The following is a 23,163-nucleotide window of genomic DNA, read 5'->3' on the forward strand; positions in this document are numbered from 1 at the left end:
CACATACACGCGCCTGTGCAGACACTGCCTCGTGTAACCCTCTATACACCTGTGTCTGTACTCATGCTTTTCTTACTAGAGGGTACTGTAGCACAGACACACATCCCAAATCCATTTACAGGCTTGGAATGTGTGTGAGCTCAAAGTGTGACTGGAGTGCTGCACGCCGGTGTTGTTTCATGCACGCCAAGAGCTCCATTTCTGGGTCTGGCTCCACCAGGTATGCTGTGCCTGGGAAAACTGAGTTGCAAAGACAACCAGAGAAACTGGCTTCGAGTAGAAATAGTGCTGTCTGAGAGGACACAGGTTTCCTTGGACTAGTCTGCCAAAAACTGAGTCCATGACAGAAAACATCTGCTGCTTTGTAATGTCCCTGCTGCTTTGACAGTGGTGGTGTGGTTTCACGTCAACAAGTATAGAGGTGATCAGCCACTTGCAAAATTCTTGGTGTCAAAAAAGCATAGCACTGTTAGATGTGACTTAACCACAAAGCTATTTTTTAATGCTTCTTCTGATGCAGTATCTGTGACTTATCTATATGCAAGCAGATGCTACTTTGTAAGCTGGGAGAGACAATTTGAAAAACTTCACAGGCTATCTTCTCATCTCTAATGCTTGCTTGGCCCCAGTAACAGAGTGAGATCAGAGCTGATGAGAGCCTGAACTCATCACTCTGCTTCCTTTCTTGAAGATGGTCACATTTGTGCATAGAGGGTAAACAAGAAGTGGGTTTCAGGAGATAAGACTGGTTTCCAGGAGATGAAGCCTTGTCTGACTGCTAGAGTTCAGCAGATTCCAGTGTTCTACTGACTGTGGCTCCTTTAGAGGAAAAATGTACTATACTGGAGTGGAGTCAGTTGCCCATTAGTTTGTCTGATACTTGCTGGCTGGATGAAGAGTTTACATGCTTAGCATCTGTATCAAGACAAGCAATTTTTTTTGGAAAATGTAGTAATAGCAATCACAGTAAAGTGATATTAAGAGTCATAAGGTTATTTTGTGAAAATTGAATTGTTTGCATTTCTGAGGCTGGCCAGTTGAGTTGTCCCAGGATGATTTTGGCATGAGCAAATTCAAGTTTGAGGCAGAGTCTGTCCCTGCAACTGTTGTTCGTAACTAACTCCTGTGGACTTGTCTGCTGCCTGGGCAGTAGCTGAGGATCTGTGTTCCACTTCTGGCTGAAGAAAGAGGAGATAACTGTCAAAAAAGAGAAAGAAAAAAAAAAAAGTGCCAAACTTCCTGTTCTCTATTTTACTGGTGCCTAACTCCCTTCTTATACTTCAGAGGTGGAGGAGGGAGCCACTAATACCAAAACAAAAACAGGCTAAGAGCTGAGTGTTGGAAGGCAGCAAACAGTAGGCTCATGGCAGAGGAGGACATAATGTATTTTTGTTTAATGTCTTAATTTTGCACCTTCTGTTCCTTATGTGCAATTGATCTAAGCAAAATAGCAATGCCAGTGTAACAGGGTGAGTAGCTCAGCTGTGGTGCTGGCACTGGTACCTTGTGTGTGTCATCTCTCTCATGCCAAAGAAACACACAAGAAGCAGCAGCATCTGACCAAACATCTTTATTTTGATTGGCATAATGTGTATTTGTGGTTATGAAGGTGTCTCATGCATCAGCCTGTAAAGAGCACATCAGTGAATTAAAGAGCTTTTCTGGGGGTAAAAAAAAAATTAACTGGTAAGACTGAAATGGGTTCATGTACATGAAAACCAGTAAAAGTAGGTAGTGGGGTGAATGGCACTTGATGCAGTTCTTATGTCAGCCATCAATTTCCCCAATAGGAAAAAGCAAAGAGATTTGGCAAATGATTGACCTTGAGTTTATCTTTTTGTCACTTTTCAACTTTGTGTTAGTTTAGGAAAAGGACAGAAATGGAATGGTCTTTGCTTTGTTGCCCTCTTGTGGTTTCATGTGTTGGCTGAGTTAAACTTTCTAACATGTCTACTACTATCAAGGGATCTAGTAAATATGAATTGGTACTGCTCATCCCTTGCAACTCGTTTGCTTTGAACTGGTAATTCTATGTATGTTGGACTTTGTATCCAGAGAGCCTCAGCTATCTCTGTGCAACTGAACCCATTTATGTTCACATTGTCATGTGTATTTTTCTTACGCAATTGTGAGAATATTGCAGACAGAAGGGCTGGACACTTAGGGAACATTTATGTTACGTTTCAAGTGACTGACTCACCTTTGTGTTCTCTGCCCTGTCTGCACAGCTTACTTGTGCTTAAGAATGTCAAATGTAGAGATACAGGGTAAAATGAGAAGACTTTAGAGATGAATCAAACACCCACATACTTATATTTTGCTTAGGTAAAAGTATATTTTTATATGGATTCTTTTATTGATACATGATAATCTCTATCCTATTAACTTAATTTCATTATGTATTTGATTTTTGTGCCTGATTACCTACAAACTTTCTCTCCACTATTTGGTAGTACAATCTCAAAGGTCAGATTTGATCTGAGAGGTCTTTTCCAACCTTAATGGTTCTGCGATTCTGGCATCATTTTTCTATGTGTGCTTTGGACCTGCACAGACTGTATCTCAAAGCAGTCATTGAGCAGTGTAGCACATGTCAACCTTAACTCAGTTTTCTTTTCTTGAGTACTTGGTCTTTCAAAAGATTCACCCAAATAAGTGCTCACTTATCCAGAGCCTCTACCTTCATTCGCACAACCTCAGCTGAGTTATGCCAATCTGATGTTCTGGTTTAATACTTCTCTTGAGTTCAGTGTTATTCATTACCTCAATTCTTTTTTGTTGTGGGTTTTTTTGAGTTAAAAAAATGGTTGACTGTTTTAGAGATCTCTACCAGGGTGGGTGATTTAGTTACTGGATTTTGAAGCAAGTTTCAGCTGAGTGCAAAGGATTGGTGTTGCTTGTCTCAACAGAATTGTGAGAAACAGCCCTAGCAACTAACTTTGTGTTTAACAAGTGGATGTTTTCAGTCTTGTTGATTGCTGATGTCATGTTTTTAAAAGAAACATGCAGTTCTTTGGGAACTGGAAGCTGCCTATGCCTAGTGTGTAGTTGATAGCATCCAGTTTGGATCTTAAATTATTTTCTTCCCAAATGGATTATGTTCCTTTAGGGGAAGCAGCAGTCCTGTGGGTGGTGAGCACGGCTGAAGCTGCTCAGGGAAGAGGTTTGAAGGCAGAGGCTGCAGGGCTGGGCAGCCTTGCTCCCCAGATGGGGAAAGAGGATTTCTGGGATTTCTACACACAGTTGGGCTGTTTCCTGCAACTCCCCGGTGGCTGTCCCAGATCTTGTGCTGGGAACCAGGACCCCCTCCCTAAAGACAAGTGTGTGTTTGCAGCCCCAAAAGCCAACGGCATCCTGGGCTGCATCAAAAGCACCATGGGCAGCAGGCTGGGGAGGGGATGCTGCTCTGGTGAGACCCCACCTGCAGTGCTGCATCCAGCTCTGGGGTCCCAGCACAGGAAGGACATGGACCTGCTGGAGTGAGTCCAGAGGAGGGGCACTGAGATGATCAGAGGGATGGAGCATCTCCCCTATGAGGAAAGTCTAAGAGAATTTGCATTGTTCAGCCTAGAAAAGAGAAGGCTTTGGGGTGACCTAATTGTGGCCTTCCGGTGCCTGAAGGAAGCCCACAAGAAAGATGGGAGAGGGACATGGCATGTAGTGACAGGACAAGGGGGATGGCTTCATACTGAAAGAGATATTAAGATATTAGATATTAGGAAAAAGATTCTTGTGAGTATGGTGAGGCATTGCACAGGTTGCCCATAGAAGCTGTGGATGTCCCATCCCTGGCAGTGTTCAAGGCCAGTTTGGATGGGGCTCTGAGTAACCTGGTTTAGTGGCAGGTGACTCTGCCCATGGCACACGTTTGGAACTAGATGGAATCAGACTTAGGTTGTGTTTCAAATGCCAAATGTCAAAGTTCATTTATTTGGGCCCTTTTAGGAATCAGTTACAAAAGACAGTATAGGCAGAGCCTGTTAAACTTTGGCTTAGCTGTGATTTTTTTTTTTTTTTCAGTTTATTGGACTTTGGAACAGCAAAAAGGCATATATCTGAAATATGTTTGGGGACTGTGTGGTGATTCAACCATAGTAATCCTTACAATGGGAAAAAGCAAGGAATCATGTTTTCATGAGGGGCCCGGAAACAGCAAGTCTTAGAGGTAGGCTAAAGCTAGTGTTACCATGTGGTTTCACTTGATAATGTCCAACCCAAAACCTTAGTGTCTGAAGAGAAATAAACTATGCAATAGGAAGCAAGATCATGCAAAAGTTACCAGCTGTGTTTTGGGATAATCCAAAACCAATGACATTTCAGTGTAAACAGATGATTTGTGATGGCATAATTATCTGTTCTCCCTATAGGTTCTTTTTACACTGCATTACATTATTTTCATTTTTTGATTTCTTTTTATTTACAGCTTCCTTATTGTGCTGATATGCCTTATCTTCAGCGTGCTTTCTACAATTGAGCAGTATGCAGCTCTTGCTACAGGGACATTATTTTGGATGGTATGTATGTGGACATGAATATGATTGATGTGTGTTTGTTCTTAATGTGCAAATTCTGATCTCCTGAGCTAACACCATATCAAGCAGAATGTTCCTTATGATTTCATCGACAACAGACTTTTCTGCTTTCCCCTCATGAGTATCTAAAGCCACAGAAACGCCAAAAGTCATGGTAGCCCAAAAATGAAGTGGTCCCCTCTGTGGCCTTATACTGAGGACATCTGTGGTGTGTCCAATACATAACAGCTATTCTAATTAAACTTGAATCCCTCCTATTGCTTGGGTTAATCCTTTTTTCAGCCATGCTGAGGACCAGACACCTGGCCATAGCAGGGGAATAAAGTAAGTGGAAGTCCTTTCATTTAGTTGATGTCATATCCACCTTTGTTTCAAAAGTGGAGACCTCCTGTATGTTCATTGACTTCAAGATAACTTGCTCTACCTGTCTTACACTCTTTCCCGTCAGCAGAGAAAATGCAGTCACCATGTTTATAGTACACCAGTGCTGCAACATAATTGTATCAACAAATGCTTCAGGAGTGTTATTGTCCTGCCAGCTCCAGTTTCATTGGAGAGCCTTAGTTTTGAGGTTGGAGAGGCATGATTTTAAATGTGCAAAATTTTATAAATTTGTTGTACCTTGCTAGTGGGATTATCCCCTGCTAAATCATTGATTTCTTTGTATTTGTAAATACCATTATTTAACTTGTGGAAACACTGGCACTCTATTGAGAAAATGATAGCTAGGAATTTTAAATATTTGTTCAAAACAGGTATTGTAGCAATGCTCCAGTAATATCATTATGTATGTTACCGCTATTAACATGAAAAAGCTCACTGAAGACCCCCATCAGTTATAATAATTTTTTTCTATTTATCTATTAATTTTGCTGAGGTTCTATACCTAATATGAATGCTGTAAGAATAAGAATATAGCATGTTAAATTCAGTGTCAATCACACTATTTCTATATGAAGTGCCTTCATTCCTGGTATATTATTTTTAACTAACTTGTAAGCTGTTTGAACTCTTAGGTGTAACGTAAGAGTTACATAAGAGTTAGTGCCAGCTAAGAGGATCCATACATTGATTTCTGCATTTAGTACCATTTTTTTTTCTTTTTTCTTTTTTCTTTTTTTTTTTTTTTTTTTTTTTTTTTTTTTTTTTTTTTTTTGGTTTGGAGTTCCTTTGTGTACATATTTAAGTTGTTTTGGGTTCTTCACTCCATAACTAGTAGGGTTTTTAATCCGTAACTTCTGCCAGTGTCTGTGATGAATTTAACTTCTGGTAATGTCTCACTCATTTTTGCAATATATCATAATATTTTACATGTGTGTTGTCTTGGTGAAACAACTTCTAGTGGCAACATAACTAGTAAGGTTTCATTCCCTGTCCCCACCCTGTGAAACCATGGAGCTTGTTTTTGTTTGTTCATCCTGTGTGCAGCGTGTGTTGTCTGTATCTGGGTAATACAGGCAGTGTAAGGTGCATGCAAAGCATTCAGGATTACACACAGTGTGTAATGGATTGTGTATTTCTACTGTTCTGTTTTATCTTGCTCCCTAAGTAGTGAGAGAATCAGTGAATGGTGTATCAGTGTTCTTGTTCTACATAGTGAAAAAAACTGTGGTTAATTCCTAAAATTGAAGTGCTGCTGTCATGGTTTTTATGGGAAATAAGCAGTTGTCTGTTTGTTTGGTATTGGCACAGTCTGATACTGTTTTCTTAAAGGATTAACTGTGGTAACTTTGATGAAACCTGTAGGTATTATGGGGAGCCATCAGTCCAAAGCAGTAGATGGGCCAATGTGCTCTCTGCTCTATGCAGTTTCAGTGGGAGTTGTGTTCCAAGGAGTTGTGGCATCTTGAAACACAAATACAAATGTCAGACTCTCATTCCTGCTGGCGTCTACCTAGTGAAATTTTCTATTGTTTCTTATTCCTTAAGAGATTTTTCTTTGACTTTAGGATAGCATTACAAGTTGTTGGAAATAGATGTAACTGAATTCTTAGGGGGGATTTAATCACAGAGGGCTGGCTGAAGGAGACTGCAAATGGAAGGAAGTAAAATGAAGTGTAACAGCATGTAGGGATTAAGACACAAAACAGGAAAAGACAGAGTGCAAGTTTCCAAACCAAGTGGTGCTGTAAGGAGGAATGAAAGCTTAGGAGAGCACTCTTTCTACTGCTCTGTGGCAGGAGTTAATGTCTTTTTTGTGTCTATAGAAGGATTTTTAATTATTTGACAATAATTAAATGATAATAATGACAATATGATTTTTATTTGGAGCCAGACAATTCAAGTGGGTAACATTGTCATTGTCAGTGAGCAAAGGAGGGCAAGCAACTTGATTAACAAATTAACACTAAGTGAGAGAGAGGTCAAAGGAGCAGCAGTGTACCAGCAACCTGCCAGGAGTATGGGAATCCTGAAGATGGCTTCATCTTGGGCTTAACTGGGCAGTGAAAATGGAGAAACTTTGGCCATTTAGAGTCTGTGCTTAGAGACCTCAAGTAATCCCATGAAACCTGAGTTGCATGGCATTGAAGATACGTATTGGGAAAAGAACTGAATCTGTTCCTCCTGACTGGAAAACTAATTAAACAAGACCATTTAAAGCACTCACAATTAATAGCTATACTGCTTTATTTCCTCCAAATAGCCAAAGTATTTGGTTCTGACCCTGTAAAAGGTCTGAGCACCTACATAATTTCAGCAGGTAGTCTTTTTGAAAGCAGGGAGCCTAGTCACATTGAAGTTACAGATAGGGCACATTCAGCTTCTTTCTCATGAAAAAGAATTTCATGCTTCACTAATATAGTCCTACAAGATATTACAATAATATGAAAATAAAAGCTAAAAAAGTTCTTGATATTATATGTATATATTATTTTGATTTTATTCTGGAGCTGCTTGTCTTAAAATACCACCTCCCACAGCACGAAACAGATGATGTTATACTATCAATAATTTTAAAGCATTAAAAACCACTTCTATTTCTCATAAAAGCAAGAAAAACGCAAGCTTAACATTGGAAAAATAAACAAGGGCAAGTTTATATGTGTTCCAAGTGGTGTTCCAGATTTAGACAAAAAGCTTACAATTAGCTGCTGAATCTTTCTCTACTTGTCACCACACTTCACAAGGCAAAGAGCCTTGATGAAAGCTATACCTAAATGCAGTTGTAATGGGAGATTAGGAGAGAATTGGCCTTTTGTTCGTTTCCAGAATGCAGTGAAAACTGTTTAAATTTGCATGTGTTTATTTTCCCTTTTTTTCACTAGATGGTGCTGTCGGAGGGGTTTGACTCCAGTTAGTCGTTGGCACTTGCCCAGCGTGAGCTGGAGTCTGAGCCAAGACTGTGAAAGCATCATCATTTTGAAGAGTCCTGTGTACACTTGGCCCGTGTAAAATAGTGGTGCGGGAGAGCTTTTGCCATGACTCATAAAGAGAATGTGGTATATCTGTGTAAAAATTGATTTTGAGACTACAATGTCTAAACTATGGAAAAAAGTAGTGCAGAGATGTATGTTCCCAGAGAGGCCATATTTTTCTTTTATTTTCATAAGCAAGGGTTTTATGGTGCCAGAACACAGCAGAATGCTGTTATCTCAGCATGATCTAAGAAAATCCAAGTGCCTGATCCAAGAGGATTAAATATTCTGCTGAACCAAGGGATATTTAGTGTGCCTGAAAAAGCTATTTTCTGGTAGGAATCTCATTTCAATATTGATTCCAACCAAATAAAAAGAAAAAAAAAAAGGCTATATTTTTATAATGAAGGTAAAAGCTCTTTCCAGCTTTGTTTTGAGTTCATTTTCTACTTTAGCATACTTCTTACTGAAGAGATTAAACAATATTTAAACTTTAAAAGATACAAATGGAGATAAAAAGGCAACGGTTTTGGTTTATTAGCATTTACTTTATTAGCATTGAAATTATTCATACAGTTATGAGAAACTGGCACAGAGTCCAGGCCCATAGGAAATCTAGTTTATATTGCTTTTTTTTTAATATAATGTTTTGTTCTGAGTAGAAACCTTGGTTTTTGTTTGCTGGAGTGTTCTGTGGGTCTTGTGAGAAAGAAAGAGGAAAATACCTACAGCTTTTGCTTCTGAAGCACAGAGAATGCACAGTTCCAGCATTTTTCTGTCCTGATTATCTTCCTTGCTTAAGAAGGCCAGAATACAGACTCACAATCTGCATTGGTGCATTTTTCATCCTTTTGAAAAATTAAATGGATTTAATATCTGTAAAGGATGCCTGGTGATAGCTCTACAGACTGATCTAGTCTACAGACTCTGAACAACTGTAGCTGAGAAAGAGAAAAATTTGTCTTTGTAATCTCAGCAATGTCCCCTGGTCTGACCCAAAGTGAGGCCAGCTGGTGTAGAAGATGTGTCTAGTGGATTTATGGTCTTTAATGCTTTTCCTTTGTTGGACCTGCAGAAAGACCTGTCCAGGGAGTCACTCACTGCAGCCTTTCCTTTCTGTCACTCCACTGACAGCTGAAGTGGAGAATCCCAGCTTTCAGTCAAAGCTGGCTTCTTTACGTTTTAGTTTGTAGGAACAAGGCCAGCTGTGAGTGATTTAAAGGCTCAGAAAACATGATTAGAAATTAAAATCAGTAACAGTATAAGGAGCAGCTGGAACAGAGATCTTGCCCTGAATCTGTACCCAGGTGTTTCTGGCTGCACTTCAGCCCCTGATTGTGATGTTTATGGCTGAGCTGTGCTGGCAGATAACGTGAGTGCTTCTAATCCGCCTCACTGCAAAATCAGCTGCCTTGGTTTGAAATGTTGCTGGTAGTAAGATCTTAACTTGTTCCAGCTGTTCTCAAAGCAATCCCTTGTCAACTCCCCTGGCCTGCAGAGGAGAGTTATGTGTTTAATGTAAATGTGATGTTAAAAGGATTTAATTCATTTGGTTCAGAAGGTTGCATGAACATGCTTAAATTCTGCTTTATGTCCATTCTGAGCAGGTCAAAGGGAGCCAAATCAGATGCTTCTAAAGTGGAAATAAGGCTGTCTGTTAGGGACAGCTGAACCAAATTCATGAAATAGTTGCTTTTTTATTACAAAAAAACCCAAAAATTAAAGACAAGCCTCTTGCTCTGGTTTGGTGTAGATGAAATCTGAGTTAAGGAGGAATGCAAGGGAGGAATGAAGAGGTGATATGGAATGAAAGCATGCTAAGACCAGTAAGGGAGAGATGAGCTGGTTTTGTTTCGACTTGTGCTAAAAATCAAACACATGTAGAAGGGCGCTGGAGCTTCCCCTTAAAATCTGCAGAGGGCAGCATTACACCGCGCTGTGCTCTCCTGGGTGGCTGGTTCTGACCTTGGACGGTGTCCTGAACTAGATAAAAATACATTTTGGAAGAAGTGAACTCTTAATAAAGAAATGTTTTTTCACATGGGCTTGGGGAATTTTATACGAGTAATTAGCAACAATAATTTGTGGAGAGAGAGAGATGAGAGAAAAGGGCCGTGTAAACATTGGTGCCAGAGCAAACTCTGGCAACTTCGTGGTGGTAGCCACAAAATTCATGCTGTTTGGTCTACTTTATTGCTCGTCATGTGGATGGCTTCTAGAAAAAAAGAAAGAGAACAATTAAAGCTTTCGGTGAAATGAATTGGGCAAGTGTTTGCATGGAGGAGAAAGGAAAAAGTTTTTAGACTCGTTAATACATGGAAAGACTTCCAATGTGTTATGCCCTGCCAGGTATGCTCTTGGTATTGTTAGTTGTTTCCTATTCAGCTGGGATAAAATAAAAAGTTTATTTGTCTAAATTTCTCTAAAGTTACCACCAAGAATGACCTTTAGATGTATGTGACAAGAATAAGCAGCAATTTTTATGGAAAAATCCCACACCTCTTTTTACATGTATCCCATACATTTAATCTAGAAGGTCCAAACACCGTGGGTTTGAATTCTTGTTTTAGTCTGCTGCAATGGAGTGGCTTGGATGTAGAAAATTGATTACTTCTGTTTCTGCCTTTCCTAAGAACTTGGAAAAGAAAAATCCTTTTCCTGGGATTTCTGTACCTGGAGTTCTGTGGTGGCATAACTGAACACTGTCATTTAAAATAAAGTCTGCAACTACATCACTGTGCATGAAGGAATCAGAATTCAACATTTATCCCCATTGGGATGAGAAGTACCAGGCGTTTGTTGGGACTCAGACTCTGAAGACTAAGACAGGCTCTGGGAAGAGCAACCTTCCTGGAGCTCAGGGTGGGGCTGGTGACAGATTGTGGGCCAGCACAAGCTATTGGCGATGGATTGGTGCCGTCTGCTGGCTGCTTGGTGGCCCACATGATCTGACATGGTGATCTCCCTCCCTGGCAGCGCGGGGGTCTTTGCCAGAGACAGAAATGAGCAGGGTGCCACGTTATCCTTTGGCACAGAACAAGCATCCCAGATTGTCGTATATGAGAAATGCAGTAATGTGAAAGTTTTCAGGAAACGTTGCTTTTAAATTGTTTGTAGGGTTTTGATAAGTAGGGGATATGTTCTCTGGAGTTATTAGTTTTTCACCTGTTCTCAAGAGCTCGTGTTTGCTCTCATAAGTCATACAGCAGACCAGTGGTTTGTTTCTTTATTTTTAAGAATAGGTACATTCTAATAAATTTTGTTCAAAGGTGCAGCTAAGAAAATGCCATCACTGAAAAAGGCATGTTTCAGTCACAGTTGTATTTATTACTCACTTTCGTCAAGCTTCCTACTTAAGGGTTAAAATTTGACTCAACTTTTCTGGGGTGTAAATCCATGTCAGACTTGAAACATTTGCTTGGTAAACTCCAAAAGAAACATAGTATACGTATTTTCTTTGAAATGATACGTATTTCTAGTTATTTATTATTTTAGTAAACAAGCGGAGTAATACAAATTCCATCTTGGAAAAAGAATTTAAAACTGTGGAATACTGGTGCACGGTATAGCCAAGCAGTGAAAAGAAAGATTTTTAAATTTAGAGTTTATCTGGATTAGTGTGTAATGTTTGCAGTGACAGGTGTTTCCTTTATGCTTTGCCCAAATGTCTGGAAAGTAGTTTGTCATTAAGTGCTACATTCAGTGTGTATCTCAATTTCAGTATAACTGGAGGGTCTCTGGCTTTGTTAGGTCCTTGTTTTCACATCTGACCTCAGCCAGCTGGAGTCTATTGTTTTAAGCGTAATGTAACAGCTGACATAACATAACGGATATCAAGCCGAAAAACTGAAACGCTGCAGCAAACTGAGGCAGAGGGGAGGGGAAAGGGAGAAGCTGGGAGGAGAGACAGGGGCAAAACTAGTTTCATGGTTCAAAGTGGAAGCTTGCTGGCTTGTTTTCCCAGGGGGAATTAGCTAGGAAATAATGGGATGAGTCTGTTGAAGTTCTATTTGCAATTGATTACATATGATAGACTACTGAGACAGGTTTGAATTTGCCAGCTGTCACTAGCTGGTGGCTCCTTGAATGGCTTTAAGTGGCCCTTGGTAGGCAAAACTGGAATAAACTCTGCAGGTGTGGTGTAATTGTAGTGCAGAAAAGCACTGAGTGCCAGTTCCTTAGAAGTCTGGAGGTTCCAGGAGTTAGTAGAGAGAAAATAACTTAAATTGAATGCATTAACAACTTTATTTTGCGATGTTGTGTTAAATGGGTTCAATTAACTGGCTAAAAACCCAAAATCAATTGGATTTCTTGGTGCCTTTCTTTTCCTTGGCAGTTTCTAAACTAAACTTCTATGAGTTTGTTTTCTAAAAAGCTTTGTTATTTTGTTTCTTGACTCCTGTGTGTGACAGGAGGAAAGTGCATCTCAGCACTGAGTGCTAACTGCTCTTGGAAGGGGAATGAGTAAATGAATATCCTGCTAGAAATTTGCTAGGCCGTGAAAAAAGTGACAAATATCTGACTTGGTGCTCAGTTAGAGAAAAACAGCATAGGGAGAATACTCTTATTTCTTCATAGGTGTCTATATATATGCTTCTTTGCAAATATATTTTTATATAAAACATTTCTTTTTTCAGCAATGATTTGAAAACAAAACACTTCTAGCTGGATTTCGTTTGTATTGAGTAGAGCCTCTGGCAGTTCTGCCCTATTGAGAGTTTACTCCATGGCTTTAGACAAGGGGGGGAAAAAGGCTGGACTGTATGGTGGTTGTTTTTCCTTTTAAATGTATATGGGCAGAGGCAACTAAATTATGTTCTACATTTATAAGTGAAGTTTTTATGGCATGAGACTTGCAGTTGTGCAGTGTGTTTAACTTTGTGTGTATGAGTCGTCATCATGACTTCAGTGGAGCTTCCTGTGTGCATAAATATTAACAGGATCAGGATGTAATGGGAAAGATTTCTTCAACAGAGTCTGCTTGTACTTAGGGGTAACCTAGGAAGTATGAGTTTGATTTATGTAACTGCAAACTGTATTTATCTCACATTTAATGTTTTAAATGTATTTTTATCTAATTTACTTTTATTTTGGTACTATAAAAAATGTCATCGTGACTGAAGCGTGAATTGTGTTAAACTTGTCTTGCACAAAGAGTTTCTAGGATTGCTCCTGTTGTACTGTGGGGCCCAATTCTACTTTATCTCAGTAATCAGAAAGGCCTTGTGAAAATTTATTAGAGCTGTTGATTCAGTGGCTAGTAGTACTTAGCATGGGCATTTACACTTTATCTTAGCTTATAAAATAAATTAGTTTAATTGTGGAGCTCAGAACATGCTGTTTGTACTGAGCTGCTGGAGAAGTCTTGATAGCCCAGAGAGCTGCCACGTACTGCATTTTCTCTTCCGTGTTCGTGGCATGTCCTGTGCCTTGGGAGCAAACAAGGATGGGTGCCCATGTGCCCTGGTAGCCACAGCAGTCAGAGACTCTGCAGCAGAGCAAGTTCTGTAGGCTTCTGAGTTGCCTCTAGGGACGAAATATTAGGATAAATGTCCTAAAACCTCTGCACTGCTCAGCTATCCCTGTTGATCACTGATTTCAGGGACCTGTACCTTAGTGCATCATTTACATCAGATATTTCCACCTACCCCATTGACCATGAGCATATTTTTAAGGTGATGGGGAACCAAGAGCTGTTATTAGCTCTCAGAAACAGCCGGACTTTGAAGTACTAACAAAATAACCAAAATGCCTGTTTTCACACCTAGTCTGTGAAAGCAAGCTATGTGCTGCTTCACTTTGATGGTTTCCCTTATGCTAATGACACTGAGGCTGACCTCTTTTTTTTCCTCCAGCATGTTGTTAACATCCTTATTAAGGTACATTTCAGAAACACTCCTTTTTGTTGTTGTTTCTGTCAGCTTGACAGGATGTGTTTACACGTGGAACGCATGCAAAAGGAGTTGATTTACTCATCCTTTATTCCTCTGCAGCTGTTCCCCAGATCAAGGTGAGAAAGGATGTCTGCTGTAGAGGTAATTTGTCTATTCCATGGTTCCCTGCAGCACGGGTGGGTGCAATGCATTTAGATGCTGTTTTGGCTGCAGTATTGCAGAACAGTTCTAAATCGGATTGCGTGCGTATGATGACTGACCTCCATCTGGCCCACAGGCAGGGAGCTTGACAGCTACCTTCTAGGAGCTGCTCCAAGTCATTGATTTAGTATATGGAGCTCAGAATGAGTTACACTTAGTGGCCAAAGCTGGGGGAAGGGGAGGAGAGAAAATTAAATATTTACTAATCTTAGTTCTGTAATGCCTTCCAAACACGAAAGTGCTTAACCTCGCAGCATTCTTGGGAGGTGAATATTAGCAGTTTTATGTGTAAAATTGGGTGATCCGTAGCTTTTCCACTCTTAAGTTGTGAGATAAATCCTTCAGAGAACCCAGGCTGTACTTTCAAGAGAGGGTTTCAGCCTACATAAACTGGCACTGCCACCTGAAGAAATGATCCTGCTGCTCCATTCCTCCTGCCAACACAAGCATTTATGCAGCTATGTTGTCAATTGCCTTGGAGAACCCAGATGGGTTCAAATTAACCTTTTCTTTGGCCAGATGAGATTGCTTCTTTTGGCAACAGTGCTGGCTTAAACTGTTTGTGGAACTGTAGAGTAAGATTTGTTAGCTTTTGATAGTTAAAAGTGTGATGGAAACTTTATCTGCAACACAATTTACAAGCAGACTCGTGTGTTATTTTTTTGAGAAAGGACATTATTGTTGTTTCCATTACAGCCCATTCCAAAGGCCCTGCCTGTAAGATCAAGTACACCTAGCAGAGTGGGGAGCCACGTGCTCTAAAAGGTAGCTCCTAGCCTCACAGACCTTGCAGCCTTAAAAGCCAAAGTGGTTGAAGAGGTGAGGGGAAGGAAGTTCTGAGTGGGCTCTTGCACAGCCAGGCACTGAGGCAGAGAAAACACGACTTCCAGAAGTCCCAGCTTTGGCCTGCTCCAAGCATTCTGGTTCTGTGATGGGCCTCAGCAGTCACAACACTGAAAAAGAAAATGTATTTAACTTCTCATCTAATTTCTTAACTTAGAACTGTGAAGGGTTTGGGTTGGGATTTTTTTTGCCCCACAAAAGCTGAGATTTTGGCCCTGATTTTACACACTGAAGTTTGTGTCTCTCATGTATTGATTTGACTGAATAATTAATTAAGTAGCATTTTATGTTTACTTTTCATCTGTTTTGCTGCAGGACAGCTTGACTGCTGATTGAGGCCAGCTTGGCTGAGATTAAATTTATCCTACAGGTCTAGGCCTGCCTACCATAATCCAGGGCTGGTTATTGAACCCGAGTTGGCAGCTAGGCCATCTCTACAAACAAAAGCTATTTAGTTCAAACCCAGCTAGAACAGGCAGGGTGTAGAACATGCAGAAGCATGTCTCTCTGGAAGAGCTTAAGAATCACTCATCTGTGAGCTCTTTGCTGCAGCCCCTCCATGGGATGTACCAGTGCCCAGAGTTGGACTGTACTGTGTTCACTTTCACAGCCTGCTGCAGTGCCCAGCCGCTCCAGAAACCCTTCATGTTTTTGCCACCAAAGAGGGTTAAACTTAATTTGGTTGTAACAAAGAGGGCAAAGAGCACTTCCACAACAGGTTACCGTTGTTCAGCTTTGTGGGTGGTAATCTCCAAGATGAGAAGTGCAGGAATGAGCAGCAGGGTGGGGTAGTATCTTCAATCTCTTTCCGTCTTTGAAGTGATGGTGGGCACGTGGTTGCACATGTCAGTGTAGCCCAGTCCCACAGGGTATAATTGTACTATTATGTCATTGTTATTATTAAGACAATAACAGGCACATTTGGGGTTGAATCACTGCAATTGTTTTGATAAAAAAAACCAAAACCCACATAACCAAACCCTACTCCCCCCAACATATGTCTACGCAGAATACTAAATATGTGTGTAGAATAGTCTCAAAACAGCAATTTACCTTACAGATTTCTAGCATGTGTGTTTCTATATATATTAATATATATGGATATAAAAATTTTAAAAAGCTCCTTGGATATGAGTGGGATTTTGCAGGAGCAATGACACGTGTTTTCATACTTGCATGTTAGGAGTCAGCTCATTAGTAAAACAGTTAAATATTTAACCACCATGAGTCATGCACCTTTTTAAAACAAATAGAGTTAAAAAGGATGTAAAGAAATAATTCTCCCCTTGCTCCTAATTCTGAGCTGGCTTAGGGAGTTGCTATCTCATCTGCAAGGAAAAAAAAAATCAAGAAAATTAGGGGTAGTGTTCTGACTTTATGGAAGTCAACTTTACAATGGTATGTGCTTACAAATACATTTGTGATACAGTGGGTAAGGTGGAGGGAATAGATCTGGGATCTTGTAGACCTTTTAAGCAGTAGAAGTTTGCAGCAGTAATTAAAATTAATAACTTTGTGAACAGAGACCAATATTTATATTTTGGTAACAGAACTAGGAAACTCCATGCTACGATGTAGAAAAAATGCTTTCAAGTAGTATAGCAATAATGTGAAATTTCCTTTTCTCTTCTTAATTGATTATGTCAGGTTAATGGCCAATGAGAGTCAGAGGTGAGAAGCTCAGGCATGCATCAAGTCACACAAAAATGTGTCCCTTCTGTCAAACAATTCCCAAAACAAGCAGGCAGTCTGTCAATCTTTACTTTCTCAAGGTCAACAAACCATGGTACTGAAATGCTAGTAAAGAACTTAAGAGAAATTCTGATTAAGACAATCTCCTGTTTCATTAGTTGGTTTGACTTTTGGAAAGCATCTAAACTCTGATTTCTAAGTGTTCAGACACAAGGGACTGTTAGCTTTCACATCCTAGGCAACTTCATTTATTTTGTAGGTTATGTGCAGGGGTGTTTCTGTCTTTAAAACCAAGTCATATCTTCACAGATGTGTAATGAGCACTTGCAGCTGTGCTCTGGGCTGCATCCAAAGCAGTGTGGCCAGGAGGTCAAGGGAGGGGATACTGCCCCTCTACTCTGCACTGGTGAGAGCTCACCTGCAGTGCTGCATCCAGCTTTGGGGTCCCCAGCAGAGGAAGGGCATGGATCTGTTGGAACGAGTCCAAGAAGATGATCAGAAGGATTGAGCACCTTCCCTATGAGGAAAAGCTGAGAGAACTAGTTTTGTTCAGCCTGGAAAAAAGAAGGCTTCAAGGTGACCTAATTGTGGCCTTGAAGGAAGCCTACAGCAAAGATGGACAGAGACTATTTACAAGAGCATGTAGTGACAGGACATGGTGGAATGGCCTCAAACTGAAGGAGAGTAGGTTTAGATTGGATATTAGGAAGAAGTTCTTTACTGTGAGGGTGGTGAGGCACTTAAATGGGTTGCCCATAGAAATTGTGGATGCCCCATCCTTGGGAGTCTTCAAAGCCAGGTTGAATGGGGCTCTGAGCAACCTGGTCTAGTGCAAGGTGTTCCTGCCCATCGCAGGTAGATTGGAATGAGATGATCTTTAACATCTGTTCCAACCCAAACCATTCTGTGATTCTATGATCTGTACTTAAACTGCTGATTTCTTCTGGTTTTGTGTCTGTAACTAGCTTTCACTTGGAAAGAAGAGACTAGTGTTTGTAAATATAGAAGGTAAAAAGTTTTCTTTTGGTTACTTTCTCCCTGCAGCATTGCTAGTGCTTTTTGTTAGGAAGAGGGAATCAATGATTACTCAGAAAAATATTCTCTGGCACTTTAAGTCTCTATTAAGTAGAGTCGGGTAGCAGTCTTTTAAATGTAACAACTCCTCAGCTCTGTAGTTTCTGTAGATTTCCCACAAATGTGTGAATCATTGCTACTTACATCTGGTAGGGTGAATGTCTGGAAAATAGCAGGTGAGAAGCGGGAGATTCTGCTGCCATGCCTCTTGGATCATAGAACGGCATAAAAGTGCAGGACAGCATCACAAATAGTCTTGGTGTTATGGAGAGAACAAGGAGGCAAGCAGGAGAAACATCTTTCTGATGACAGTTACCTGAGTAACCTGAGTTGTCTGGTCCTTGAAACGGCTGTTTCTTTCTCCTTGCTCCCCAATTTGGTTGAGGCATTGATGAAGTTGCTAATAGGTATTTAATTTTTCCTACTGTTTAAGGGAGATGTTGAGTTAGAGCTTTTTCACTTAGCAAAACTATGCTTTAGAGAGTTGGCACAAGGTGATGATGCTGTCAGTGAAACCTTTTGTGCAAAGGCGTAAGAGGTGGAGGAAGAAATACCAGGTGGCTTGGATGAGGGATGAAGTGTCACTTCTGTTTATCCATTACCCCTTCGAACAGGGACTTCCTGAGTATTATAATGTCTTAATGAATTGCAAATTTCATTGTGTAACTGTGTCTTCTGTCATTCTTTCCCTAGCTTGAACTTAAAAATCATTACTGACTGAAGCAGTCTACAAGGCATAGAGAATTCAAACACACAGAAAGCCAATGTCAATTAAAACTTGGGGGAGCTTGTATTGCCTTCCTGAATGTTCATCTAGGCTCTCATGCACAGTACAACTTTGCTTGCCTGTCAGCTTTTTAAAATTTAAATGTCTTCTAATCACTTGTATATAAATTTTAATCCCAACCCTTATCTTAAAGGGCTCCAGGACACAAGGTATTGTGAACATTTTAAAACAAAAATGAAAATTGAACCAGTATGGGGAATTCTTTAGAACTGCTACTGGTTTTCTTACTTGTTATTAGTCCTAGACATAAGGCTGAAAACAATCAGTAAAAATTCTGGAAAATATTTTTGTTTCTATCTCTTCATTTGTTTTCTTTCCCAGTTAGATACCTTTCACGTGCCATGGGACCAGGAGGAAAAACAATGGCATCTGACTGACCAGCATAGCGGAAGTGATAGAACAAAGAAGGCTTCTTATTTGTAATCTCTTAGGTTTTTATTCATCTCAATTCATAACAGAGGAAATCAATAATTTTCAGTTGCTTTGGTAAAGTAGTATTAGGTCGAAATCAAGCAGTTCTTTTTTTACAAATGAGCTTACTGTAATGTTCCCGGCTATAAGGCTAAAGTTTCAAAGCAGTGTGCTTTTTACTTTGATTTATTTATTGTCAGTAGCTTATCAGGCCTTTGTTTGAATTAGGAGCCATTGTGGGCGGCCAGAAATTGAACTTTATGTAATATGGTCTATCTGTCACTCAGTGTCAGTTCCCTAACAGTGATGCTAACACATTCCGACTTTAGCATCTGGACCTCGCACTTGAGTTTTCAGCCACGAGGTAGGGTCTAATGTCTCAGTGCTTCCATGTAGTCCCTCCTTAGCTATTTCCCATCTGTGTATGACTGTCCCACTTCCCTAGGGTCAGTCACTGGTTCTGCCAATGTCACCAGACATGCCTTTTCCCAAGAGAAATTTTGCTTAAACTGTATCACATGTTAAACTGTGCCAGACTACTGGATTCATTGTCTTCACCTCAAAAGTCAGGAAAATGATAATAAAGCAGGAAGTTGTGGGATTACGTTTGAGCTTGTCTCTGAGATGAATATATAGCTTTTTATTTCATGGGCCAGTTCCAACAAAAGCAGTTCTCCAGTCTCCTTTAATGATTTAAAAAAGAAAGGCCAAAGTATGGAAAGAGAAGATGTGATGGCAGCAAAGACAAAGAACAAGCATTAGAGTCTACGGCTGGGTTCTCACCCTCCCTGACAAAGTCAGTTCTTGAAAGAAAAATCTGTAATAGTTAATGTACTAAGTGTTACTAAAATTTGCAATCTGCCTTCTCTCTCCTGTAGAGCCTTTATGGCTCTCAGGCTTTTCTAGGAAGGTACCTGTACTTATTTTATGCTTTCTTAGCTGGAGAAGACCTTGGAGGAAAGCAGGCAAGCCTGCCTTTGAGCAAGAGAAAAATTCACACATCTCCATCCTGGGCTTCCTGTGAGCTTCCAGGAACATGCTTCTGTGATTGCTGCACTTATTTCATGTGCTCCTTGTGGTGCCTGGGAGTTGGCTGTAAATGAGGGCCCCTTTGTGGTTTGGGCCCAAACATAATATGGAGACTTAAGTATTGAAGGATAAAAGCAGTAGGTGGCTGGACTGACTGAAGGACACTTCCCCAGATCTGTGCTCATTTTGTACCTCACAAATTACCTGTTGGTAATGGATGGAAGTCCAAACCATCAAATAAACAGGGTATCTCTTCTCATATGCCCTCCTTCTGTTTTCTTCTGAATTGGCTTCTTATTTTAGGTATTAATTCAGAAGCTGCAAAGCTCAACTAGAGCCAATGAGCAGGAAGCTTAGCCCGGAGCAGTACCTCCTCTGTCTCTTGAGCAAGTAGCAGCAGGGGAATGAAACTTCCCTCAAAACATCTGGCAGAACTGAGCTGTGCCAGTACATCCTTCCTCCCCCAGGGAAGATGACTGACTTCTAGGGTGGGGCCAGATCAAAAGGAAGGTGCAGGGAAACGGAAACAGGGGTGAAAAGGGATGCCAGAATGTTTAAAACATAGCTGCTGCATCTGTCTAGTGAGTGGTCTAGCTCCTGTTTGTGGAATAAATTTCATGAAAGATGCACTTATTTATGTTAGCCTGTGATATGTAGGCCTAGACCAACTGGCATGTTTTAAGAGGTTGGGAAAGAAAAAGAGACCAAGGTATTTTGCTTGCACTTTTTTGCTAGAAGGTAATTTAGTCTAAAAATCTTTGAAGTAAAATAAACATTGTATTTTAAGTAGCTGAAGGCATTTACTATGTTTGCAAAGACCTTTGCTCTTTGCAGTCTGGTTTGAGGAGATTTGTTTTTGTCTAGAAGAAACAAAAATATTTGTGAGCTTGCTTTTGACTCCTGGACCACCACTTACGGGTGAGGTGGAATTGTACAAAACTTCATTTTAATGTGAGTCCAAAGGAGAGAGACACTGCTAGTAGAGTGGCCTGGAAAAGCTACATTAAACTCTTTCTTTCAGGATTTGCTTTGAAGAATGATGGGTTGTATTTGTTTCAATTTCCCTCCCTGTGGTGCTACTGCTTGGATTGGCACTAAGAGCAGGCTTGATGCAGGTGCTGTTTGGAGAGGTTACCCTCATGAGCCTAAACAGCTTGACTGCCTCTGTGGGTTGGGAACTGTCCCTGAAAGTCTCATGTGTGATTGTCATCACCTGACATTTGGAGCACCTTTCAGATCTTTGAAACATTCAGTAGTCCTGCACTGTGAATTCTGTGTTCATCTTGTGTAATTAACTCTGCTGGCAGGGACAGACTGATTATTAGCAATGGAAACCCTGTAAAACATGACAAACCTTGAAGTGTGTTGAAAAGCAGCATTTTTAGCTCATTTTGTTATAATCCTCCCTGCCTGCTGTACCATGAATATATGTGGACCAGACCTGAAAATGCATTTGTAAGCCCTAAATGTCAGTATCTGCTGCACTGTTGTTAAGTTTAGCAGATACAAAGGTTTTACTTATAATTCAAAAGATGAGCTGTAGATGTTGATTCCCTACATGGGAAGGGTTCTTAAATCCAGGTTTGGTACCTAATGGTTCTATTTTTCAGCGCAATTGAAGTAAGGTTGTGGCCTTTTGTGGAGCTGTGGAGTTCACCAAACTATTGCTACTCTCTGATTTGGAGCAGCATTACTGCCAATTCAGAGTAAAGAACTGTGTTTTCATCCTTCTACATAAAAAATGTGTAAAAGGACAGAAACAATGTGTGATGAATTGACCATAGCCCCCATTCCTTTTTCCCCAGCCCCTCTGGCAGGGAGGCAGCAGAAAATTTTGGAGTGAGTTTAGCCTTGGAAGAAGGGAGGGGTGACTGGAAAGTGTTTCAAGATTTGGTTTTGTTTCTCATTATCCTGCTCTAATTTGATTGGTAATAAATCAAACTAATTTCCCCAAGTGGACTCTGTTTTGCCCAATACAGTAACTGGTTTGATTGATCTCTCCCTGTCCTTATCTCAACCCATGAATCTTCTGTTAGATTTTTCTCTCCCTGACCAACTGAGGGAGTGATAGAGTGGCTTTGATGGACACCTGGTGTCCAGCCAGGGTCAAACCACTATAGGTTATGTAATAAAGTCAGAAAACACCTTGAAGTGTGGGAATGTGATTCTGGTGTACAGATAAACACCATATGAAAAACCAAACCAACCCCTCTTCAAAAAACTTGACCTCAAGAAAACAAGCCACACAGAAGCCAGGAAAACCTACTCTGATGTGAAATGCTTGATTTTCTGGTAATAAAAACTAAAGTAAAAACTTCAAATGTACTCAAATAGCTTTTGCCAAATAGCAACAACCATGCATGAGTTTTTTTACTGTCTTCTGAATTATTTATAAGGGAAAACACTTAGATCCCAGTTTTGCCACTGAATCTTTCAAAAAAGAAAAAAAAAATCACATAGGAAAGGTTTGTGTACATGAGAGAATTTTGCTTGCTTATGTTGTTAGAGCTTGGTTTTGCTCTTTGACTGTAAGGTTATGTTTAAAAGCTACATTCTTCTGGCATCTACTGAGGTTATGTTCTTCAGAACTCTTTTATATGGGCTAAAATAAGCAGTAGTAGTTAAATAAATATGGCACAGTCAAAGCAAATGCTTTGATCAAGTATTGTTGACAAATGCACTGTTATGGAAAGCTTTAAATAGCATGTTTTATTTCTGTCTTGCTGTAGTGCATGGCATTAGATGAATCAAAACAGGTGGATTTTAAAAGTAATATGCATGTTTTAGAAACTGGTGATTAATCAAGAATTACAGTAGTGCAATGTATATGTCTTTTAGTAAGTGGATTTAAAAACACATTTGGTAATAAATACATCATTTAGGTACATAACCAAACAATTTAAGGAAAAGTTCAAGAGAAATGATGACATTGCCTAATGTTTTGTATGGATATTGAACCTAGCTACTTATTCCTGTTTGGATAAAGATTTCAGCTTTGGATAGTGTTTATAGTGTCTCAAGCACCTGTACACTGCAACCTTCTGTAGGGGAATATTAAAGACTTCAGCTACAAGAGACTCGTACTGTGGCTTGTCCTCCTAGTATTTGTGAGATACTGTCACGTTGCTTGTCACATCTACTGCAGTTGTAAGGTCCTCAGTGATTGTTATTCAAAACAGGGTGCCTTTTGGACAGAGAAAGACATAACTGTTGATTTTAAGCATAGGGAGACCTTTGCTGTCATACAAATACGTTAAGGAGCTTTCTTGTGCCAAAAACTTAAGCTATGATCTGCTAGAAACAAACTACTTGATGAATTGGCACGAAAAGTGACAAGTTAGCAG

General features: G+C 40.1%; 1 protein-coding gene across 3 annotated transcripts in view; it reads left to right on the plus strand.

Moving 5' to 3' along the window:
• Positions 1-23,163, plus strand: part of KCNQ1 (potassium voltage-gated channel subfamily Q member 1) — a 338,669-nt gene that overhangs the window by 37,764 nt on the left and 277,742 nt on the right. For all 3 annotated transcript variants that reach the window (XM_048308026.1, XM_048308028.1, XM_048308027.1), the window contains exon 2: positions 4,424-4,514. In XM_048308026.1, coding sequence (XP_048163983.1) covers positions 4,424-4,514 — 91 coding nt within the window. The remainder of the gene's footprint in view (positions 1-4,423; positions 4,515-23,163) is intronic.

This window comes from Corvus hawaiiensis, chromosome 6 (assembly GCF_020740725.1).
Source record: "Corvus hawaiiensis isolate bCorHaw1 chromosome 6, bCorHaw1.pri.cur, whole genome shotgun sequence".
NCBI lineage: Eukaryota > Metazoa > Chordata > Aves > Passeriformes > Corvidae > Corvus > Corvus hawaiiensis.